Raw genomic sequence first — 9,102 nt, 5'->3', positions numbered from 1 at the left:
TGTATCGTTACATCAACTATAGACACTCCTTGTTAAAACAACACATTTGAATGTTTCGTATATACCTAATATAGTGTTAGAAAAATACTTAAAATGGTTTTGTTATTTTTTTTCTATTTGCTTAGCTACGTTCCGCTATGCAATTTATAATAATTTTTCATAGGTTTTGATTTTTGAATGAATGTAATACTAAAGCAGTGGTTCCCAACCAGGGCCCATGGCCCCCCAGTGTGTTCCGGGGGGCCACGGGCGTAGATTCACAAGAAATACCCACTAAAAGTCATTTTCACTTTAACTTTCTTTATTCCTAAATTTAATCGACTATTTCGCATGCTGTTTGTTTATAGTGAGGTTTATCACGCTTGTTTTCTCTATTAGACCTGTTTAGGGCCAAAATTTTATACCGCATTCCAACACGAGATTGCTATCTACATTTTAAGGGGGCCACAGGTCCTACAAGGTAACTTGAAGGGGGCCACGAGACCAAAAAGTTACTTTAAGGGGGCCATGGTCCACGAAAGGTTGGGAACCACTGTACTAAAGAGTAAAGACCCGTTTGCACTTGACGCAGCGAAGCGAAGGCTGCGTCCGGTGTAAACACTCCCATTGAAATCCATTGTAGCGAAAGGTCACTCAACTTCGCCCAACTTCGTTACGCTGCGTCCGGCATAAACGGGCCTTAAGTTTGCCACTGTTTAGGCAAAAAAATGGTAAATTTATTATTCAAACGTTTGAACATACAACACTATTGTCCTGATTAAATTACTCAATTTTTAGTTATAAACTGATATGTATACTTAGGAACACTATACACGGACTTGAAAAGTAATTTAATCATAAACATTACTGCCAAGGTAGTGGTGTATAAAGAATACATCGTTCAGACGTTTCAACAATCTCTGTTGTTATCATCAGTGTAGGTTGTCAATCAAGCTGTAGAACACGGTATATAAAGCACTAAGGAAAAAAAGGTAAAAGCTTGTTGAAACATCTGAACGATGTATTCTTTATACACCACTACCTTGGCAGTAATGTTTATGATTAAATGATATGTATACGTTTTCATGCTTCTTCAAAGTTCAAATGCAGTTTTGATCTCAGTAAAGCTGCCGGTTATATATTTTTTGCTTGTAGCTAGAAGTGTTTTTGCCCTTTTTCATCTGTGTAATGTGGGCGTACGCGTCTTGCATGACTGATTGCAAGCATGTAGTCAAGTGGTTTTATGCGCCACGCTAAACCAACAACCACAACAGTCTGACTTGCTACGAACTATAAACCCAACAGACGTTTCTTTTTGCAGATTCGTGATGTAAGTTGTGTAGGATAAGATTAGCTATGAAGCTGTTGATTAAGTCGGCAAGTCAAGTCATGCAAGCATGCGACCAGAATCAAATCACAGTGACAGGGAATGAAATGAAAAATGTGGCAATCTTGAACGCGGACAATGAAGGCTTAAGTATTGCTGTCGACAAGTAAGTGATATGCAGATGGGTTTTGTTTCTAGACACAACATGTCACGTATTTGATTTATTCATGCCTGGATCTGGATGAACACTAAAGTTCTTGCGCCTTATTGAGCCAACTAAAAAATGTTTGGCAATTCATGAACTGACTTTTTGCAAGTCTCACAACGGGGCCAATTTGTTATAAAATAGTAATTTACTATTGTAAATTTACCTTTTATTGACTTAAAACGCACAAAAAGCCATGTATGACGTATATTTGGGCTGCATTTAAGCATTATCGACTTTAGCACAGAGTTTGTCCTTGTAGCCTGGAGTCATAACCAAGTATCTAACATTCTAACAAGTGTTGTCTACCACCAGTGACGGTAACATAGCGGGACTGGGAACGGACTCGGCGATTACAAAGCAGTTCAGTGAAGAATCATTTGATCACGTGATCGACGCTACAGGTTGCTGTGTTCTTCCTGGATTGGTCGACGCTCACACTCACCCTGTATGGGCCGGCGATCGAGTTCACGAGTTTGCGATGAAACTCGCCGGCGCAACGTATATGGATGTACACAAGGTAAATCAATGATAAAAAGTGTTCATACTTTTTGTCTAGCCGTTTTAAGGTATTTTGTTTCGACGCCTGCTTTTGCATGGATTGGCTATCAACTCTCTAATCCGAGTTATTAGTCAATTACGACATTAGATTTAGGTCAAAGTCAGTTCAAGTTTTGAAGCGCTGCCCCTGAAGCGGTCGGCAGTTTATAATGTCAACGGAAGTAAATCGACTGCGAGGTGCTGTAATGTAAATTAGACACATTAAAGTCATACGTCTTGCAATTCGATCGGTTGGCCTTCAATAAACGCAAGTGGTGTGATGGTTGGTGAATGTTTTATAGGCCGGCGGAGGAATTCACTTTACAGTTGAACACACGAGAAAAGCAAGTCAAGATGAATTATCTCGCACATTCAAAGAACGGTTAAAACGGTAAGGTCCATCTTAAATTACTTTTATACATATTTTGGTATTGCAAATACTTTTATAGGCACTTAGTCGAAAGTAACAGGTAAATTAAACAACGCTTTTTCTAAACTTCAAACGAAACCCTCCAAAAATATTTTCTGGATAAACTCTTTGTTACCTGACTACGTAAGTTTGTATATAGAATGATTAAGTGTGGAACAACCCTAGTGGAATGCAAAAGCGGGTATGGATTGGACGTCGAAAGCGAACTGAAAATGTTGCGCGTCATTGAAGAAGCTCGAAGGGACAACTCCATCAAAATCGACATTTCTACCACATTTTGTGGTGCCCATGCAGTACCAAGGTAACAATCCCTATTATAACGACAGTTTCTGGGGTCTTTTGTTTTATGTTTTAAAAAATGGCGACTGTGCGATAGATATGCTGAGAATGTGCAATGATGTTTAATTTTCTTGTCGGGTGTGGTCGCAAAAGACTCAATTAGTCTTAAAAGTGTTTATTGCATAGGGGTAAAACTTCTGAAGAGGCAACTGATGACGTCATAAAAAGACAGTTACCAGCCGTTCGCGAAGAAATGGAGGCTAGGAGATTGACTGTGGACAATATTGATGTGTTTTGTGAAAAGTCCGTCTTCGACGTTGAGCAAACTCGGCGCATCTTACAAAGTGGAGTAGATATGGGCTTAATGATCAATTTCCACGGCGACGAGTTACATCCGATGAGAGCAGCTGAGGTATAAGAGATTTAATGGCACAGTTCTGAAATGTAAAGCAAATTTGTAATTTGTGAAATCCTATTTCACAATTTCCGTTGTCAACTGTCACCTTAAATGATTACGCTACATACCCAATAACTTAACATTTTTTATCAGGTTGCTTGTTTAGAGAACCATGTAACCTTATACAAACTCTATCCTTTCCAGCTTGGATCTGAGTTGAAAGCACAAGCCATCAGTCATTTGGAAGAAATTTCTGATGACGGAATTAAAGCGATGGCAAAGTCCCAGTCAGTTGCTGTAATTTTACCGACCACTGCTTACATTCTCCGGTTAGTATGCTATATTCGGAAAAAGTCAATCAGAGTTTTAGGCCTAAATTGTGGATTCGTCCCAAACCCAAAATTTTGCCAAGATTATGCGAAAAAGTAGGATTTTGTAAAGTTTAATTACTATGCAAATCTGGCCTAGCGTAAAATCAAGCCCGAATCAAGCATGTTTTATTCAAACAAAAAGCCGAACCGAAGCCGAACCCGTGCTTGAACTCCAACCCGACTTAGAAAGCTGAAGTCCATAACCAATAAATACGTGACATGTAACTTTATTTAAACACTATTGTTGTTAGACTACGAGCTCCGCCAGTCAGAAAAATGATCGATTCCGGCGTTCCTGTCGCTTTGGGTTCAGATTTTAATCCAAACGCGTTTTGTCTGAGCATGGCAAGTACAAACTGACTTTAAAACGCCTTCTGGTATGCAATGACACTTATCACAAAGGTAAAATATTTCGATTTCAGCCCACGGTGATGCATCTTGCTTGTGTGAATTTTAAAATGTCCATGGAAGAAGCCCTAATCGCTACAACAATTAACGCCGCGGCGGCACTGGGGAAATCCCAAACTCACGGAAGCGTTGAAGTCGGGAAAAGAGCGAATCTGTTGCTGGTCAAAGCAAGCAGGTGAGACGATACGTTTCTTCAAAACTTCGAAAGATCGTACAATTTTAATATTTTGGACTCTTATAGATGTATCAGCTTGTTTGCGTTTTTTTAAATCTTCAAGCATTAGTGGGCCGATTGGGAGTTGATGATATAAACGACTACAAATATATTATAATTTCCTTACCTTCCGAACATTTGTTTTATTTTTTTGGGGTAAAATATCTGTATTGATGTACTGCACCGATATTACTGTCAAAAAGTTTATTTTTATATGTTCATTTCGAGAAAACATGATAGTCTTTAGACTCTTAACCATGAAATTAACTTTCTCACCTGACTAGCACTGGTTAACAATGTTTACGAGTGCTTCGTCTGAACGTCTTTTTTAAGTTATAAATCATGACATCCGCAACAAGGTAAAAAGAATGAAAGCCAAAACTAACGATGTTGTCCATTAAGATTAAGATAAGCAATTGGCAACCCTGGTTAAAGGCAGAGCTTTTTGCAGCGGGCTGTGGCCAACAGATTAAAAAACAATGATGAAATGTAATGATAAAAACTGGGTGACAAAGGTTACTTAGTCTTAAAAAAGGTTCCCAGCTGTATTTAAAAATCAAGGAATATATTCTGTAGAAATTATTCACTGCATTTAGCAGAAATTACGCACTCTTAGTTTACTTGTTTTATGTGTTTAGGTGGGAACACCTGGTTTACCAGTTTGCTGGTCACGATTTCACTATCGCGGCTGTCATATGTGGAGGTGAAATTGCCTATGATAAACAATTCCACTGAATTAATCAAACTAACATCAACGTTTTTTTCCCGTACAATACGTAAACCCCCACTTTAACCGGATTTTTTGTTCAGTTTTTGCTTGGTTTAAACCGACTTGGAGGGTCGGTAGGATGCAAAAATCGGTTTAAACCAGTTTGAACTAGAATATTTCGGCTAGTGTGTTGCCTGAATAATCTTGCAAGGTTTGAAACTATATTATTCTGATAAAAATCAACCCAAAGTTTACCTTTTTTCCCCAAATCATGATAGTTTTTTTTTCAAATATCGGGTCAAAACTTTATTCTCCTGTAGCGAAATTTTGATCTTTGTGTAGCTTGGTTTTCTTGTTTGTTACCGTCACTTTTTTGTTGTGGCACCTTTGTTTCGTTTGTGTTATGGCACCCTTGCTGCTTCCCCTTAGGGGTGATTGGTTTGTTACACGTCGATTGCGCCAGAATGTGCCTTCTGTTCCACATGCTTCAAATTGGGCGTTGCTAGTCAACGAGATGGCTTTTTCTCTGGGCGGTGTGAAGTAGATACGTACTGTTGGTGGTGGGTTGCCACGTGCGTGGTGTAACGTTGTTTTCATGTAAGTCCGTGCCCCAAAGCTAAACCAGTGTGCTGGAGTAATCGGCTTTGGTGGTGAGCCGCTGTTGTAAGGTTCGAGCCATTTACGAATGGAGTAAGCATGTTTGGTATATAACAATGGTCGGCAACCGCCGGTCGGCGGCCCGGTACCGGTCCGCGAGGAGTTCGTTACCGGGCCGTATAATTTTTCAGGTTCAATGCTATAAAACATTTTGCCCGTGTTCCGGGGATGATAAACTAATTTAAAGCGTTTTTATGGCTAAATATTTGTAGTTTTGTTTGAAGACCGGTCCGCGATAAAATTTAAGTTTCAAAAATGGTCCGCAGTGCAAAAAAGGTTGCCGACCCCTGGTATATAAGACCGATTATACCAGACCTGCCGAAATCATTCCGTAATATTCTTGATTCCGGTTTAGAGGTTCGGTAGGAGGCGGAAGCAGGTTATATAACCAGTTCGAAACTAGATGTTAGGGCGTCAACTCACGCAAAACCGAGTTTTTTTTCATTTTTTGCGCCCTCCAAAACTGGAAAAAAACGGGCGACACTTTTAAAAAGTTTGTACCGTTGTGCAGAAGTTTAAGAACCATTTCCTTAGTGCACATTGATCAAATAATCAGTTTAAGCGAAGTCGTTTCACGAAAATGAGTTGTTTATACATCATCAAAATGTTGGAAGTTTGTTTTTAATTTGACTCAAACAGTAGCAGGACTTAACGTTAGGACATTGATTGATGCACTGGCGTCCAAACGTAGTCAAATTCAACAGAGCGATTATTCATCGGAATCCACAATGCACATTATTACAAGTTAAATAACACAATAAAGATACATACAAAAGGGAAATGTATTTATCATTAAGACCATGTTTTTAAAGAAAAAATTACAGACAAAAGCACTGCATCAATATTATTACTGAACCGCAATTTAAAACCTTCCATAAGCAAACGGATCTTTTAACATGTGTTGTAACGTTTACCTGAGTAGCGATATCAAAAGTATTTTCGAACACTTTTCAACATATCTCGCCTTGATACTATTTTTTTCATAAAACCGTGTGTACATACATTTTTTTGGAAATAAATCGAACCTCTTTGCGAGTGGCAAATCCTAGCGTTTTAAAGATGAACAATATTGCATCAAATCCATCGTCTTTATTCGCCAGATATCTTCCATAGTTTAATCGTGGTATCGTCACTACACGAGGCAAGCAGCCCTGTCTGTTGCGGATTCCAATGCACCGCATTTACGTCCTGATCATGGGCATGATGTTGCTTGCAAACCATTTCGTATACAGGCTGTGTTGTGTCACCTGACGACAAGTCCTCACGGAAAATGCTGATCGAATTGTCACCACAGGCTGCTGCTATCATATCAGACTCATGACACCTGTTTAAAGCAGCAGGCAGACAAATAAGTCCGTCAAATGTATCTGAAGCTTCATCTTGAAAAATATTTTCTGCCAATAATGACCCCAAAATCACTAAAACCGAGAGGAGCTGGGGCAATTTTATGCAGTTTTACACATTTATTTTACTTAAATCACGGTATAAAAACTGTGCTTGTACAGAAGTTGCCCCAAACCACATGCCCTCAATATAAACGATTTCAGTTGCGGATCAACTGTAGGTTTTAGATTACTTGAGTAAATGTTTTTCGTTACACAAGAATTGAGGATGCCATTATAGCAATGAAATTGATAATGTTACAACGCACAACGAAAAACACAAACTGATTCCAGTTAGGTAATAACTTCAGTTTAGAAAAATTATTCACAAATGGAATGATCAGCTATGCCACATTCATTTGTATTGCAAAAATGCTAAATTTATGTATTCAGTGGATATATTTTGTCTCCAACAGGTGAAAATTATTTTCTGGATGTAAAGAATTTATTTTCTTACCAACTAACAGAGTAGATGGGCCTGTTGTGAAAACCAGAAATAGTACAGACACTTTTCCATGTTGGGTCTTCACCATAAGTAGGTATACCTGTAAAAACATTCTCTCATTAACAAAAAAAAAACAGACAACAAACTCTGCTTGATCCAACCTTCCATGTTTCCTGGGTCATATCTTTGCCAGATGCGCATTGTTTTGTCATCTGAACCCGAAACAAGTTTGGAACCATCTTTTGACCATGCACAAGTCCATACAGTGGATGTATGCCCACTTAGAGTTGCAAAACATATCCATTCATCATCATCCTCTTTAAATATCTTTAGGTCATTGTCATAACTTGCTGAAGCTAATATCTGAGCAAAAAATAACTTATTATTGGTTAATCAAATGAATGAAGAATGCAAATAAATACATCTTCTGTGGGATGCCAGGCAACATCTTTCACATCCTGAGTGTGGGCTGTTAAAACACCCGCACATTCAAAATCATCATCCTCATCCACTGAAAAAAATAGGAAAGCAATTTGTAGAAAACTGTATTATTTTTTCAAGCTTCTTTATAGTGTTTTATGAACATGTGTCATGCAAAGATCAAGTGTTCTTGTTTACTGATGCACAAATGTTATGAGGCTACTAAAATATACAAACCTTTATGGTATTAAAAGAAGCTATTGTGAAATGATAATAGCTAGTCGAGGGAGGTAAAAAAACAATTAATTAGTGTTAGTTTAATGTGTTTCCCATTACAAAAAGGTTGTCATATCTTCAGGTCAGGATAACTCAGAGGAAGTACAACTGCTGTTATTAATATTAGCATACCTGTCCAGACCCACACTGACTTATCTCTGGAGCAAGTCGCAAGATATGCACCAGATCGAGACCAAACAACACTTTTGACCTCATTTTCATGCCCTTCTAATGTCGCTGATGATTCAAATTGTCCCGATTTTTTGTCCCACACACAAATAGTTGCATCAAAGCTTGCTGATGCTAACATGTTCCCACATGGTGACCATCCAATTCTACGTACTGTTCTTTGATGCCCATCTTGTAGTATTGATTTACATATCCAGTTGTCACCTTTACCACCAAAAAATAAATCAAAAACGTCAAAATGTTTTTGTCAGTCCTTGGTACATTTAAGAAAATTACTATTTCAGCAGCCGTTTCATTAGTTAATGATTTGATTGAACAAAAATATATGCTTGATAGGTCCTTGTTTCGGGAAAACATGGCCCAAAAACACACCTTCTTTAGCCCATATTCTGATGGTTTTATCCGTTCCGCAAGAAGCCAGAAGAGTCCCGTTTGCATTCCATTTGACGTCCCATACCCTGTCAGCGTGACCAGCCAAAGTAGCCACACATTCCAATACAGGAGTCATTAAAAATTGTCAAAACGTAACACACGTAAATGTAATTGTCAAAAAAAGCAACTCTCGTCTTGTTAACGTTGATTTCAGGTCAGGGGATTTTATAATTTACAGGGTCGGCAAAGACATCAGTAGATGGGAAATTGTTTTTTTCTAATAATGGAAAATGTAACGTAATTCTGGAAAATTTAAATTTATTTGCAACAAAATATTACCTTTTTTCTTATAAGTGGTCGTTTTATGTCCTTTTTTTAGACCTTTCTCTGAAACAAAAAGTTAACCGAAAAAGGTACCATTAAACAATTAGTTGCTTTATTCATATGATAGATTAGGCATCAATACTAATCCTTGTCTTCTATAATAAGCATACAACTATTT

General features: G+C 38.1%; 2 protein-coding genes across 2 annotated transcripts; one reads left to right on the top strand and one right to left on the bottom strand.

Moving 5' to 3' along the window:
- The first annotated feature begins 1,279 nt into the window (after positions 1-1,279).
- LOC145222239 (putative imidazolonepropionase) lies at positions 1,280-5,999 on the top strand. Its single transcript, XM_080088317.1, has 9 exons — positions 1,280-1,472; positions 1,827-2,031; positions 2,354-2,442; positions 2,621-2,782; positions 2,947-3,172; positions 3,362-3,486; positions 3,780-3,873; positions 3,951-4,111; positions 4,789-5,999. Exons 1-9 carry the CDS (start codon positions 1,336-1,338, stop codon positions 4,883-4,885), a joined length of 1,296 nt encoding a protein of 431 aa, XP_079944443.1. The 5' UTR covers positions 1,280-1,335; the 3' UTR covers positions 4,886-5,999.
- Positions 6,000-6,280: 281 nt separating this feature from the next.
- On the bottom strand, positions 6,281-8,815 carry LOC145222240 (putative cytosolic iron-sulfur protein assembly protein CIAO1 homolog). The gene is made up of 6 exons (XM_080088320.1): positions 8,601-8,815; positions 8,172-8,432; positions 7,766-7,854; positions 7,505-7,706; positions 7,356-7,443; positions 6,281-6,840 (listed from the first exon to the last, which is right to left on the bottom strand). The coding sequence occupies exons 1-6, from the start codon at positions 8,734-8,736 to the stop codon at positions 6,606-6,608; spliced, it is 1,011 nt and encodes a 336-aa protein (XP_079944446.1). The 5' UTR covers positions 8,737-8,815; the 3' UTR covers positions 6,281-6,605.
- Between the last annotated feature and the right edge of the window lie 287 nt (positions 8,816-9,102).

Source organism: Phallusia mammillata, chromosome 4 (genome assembly GCF_965637545.1).
Source record: "Phallusia mammillata chromosome 4, kaPhaMamm4.hap1.1, whole genome shotgun sequence".
Classification (NCBI taxonomy): domain Eukaryota; kingdom Metazoa; phylum Chordata; class Ascidiacea; order Phlebobranchia; family Ascidiidae; genus Phallusia; species Phallusia mammillata.
This window is presented reverse-complemented; position numbering and strand designations above follow the sequence as displayed.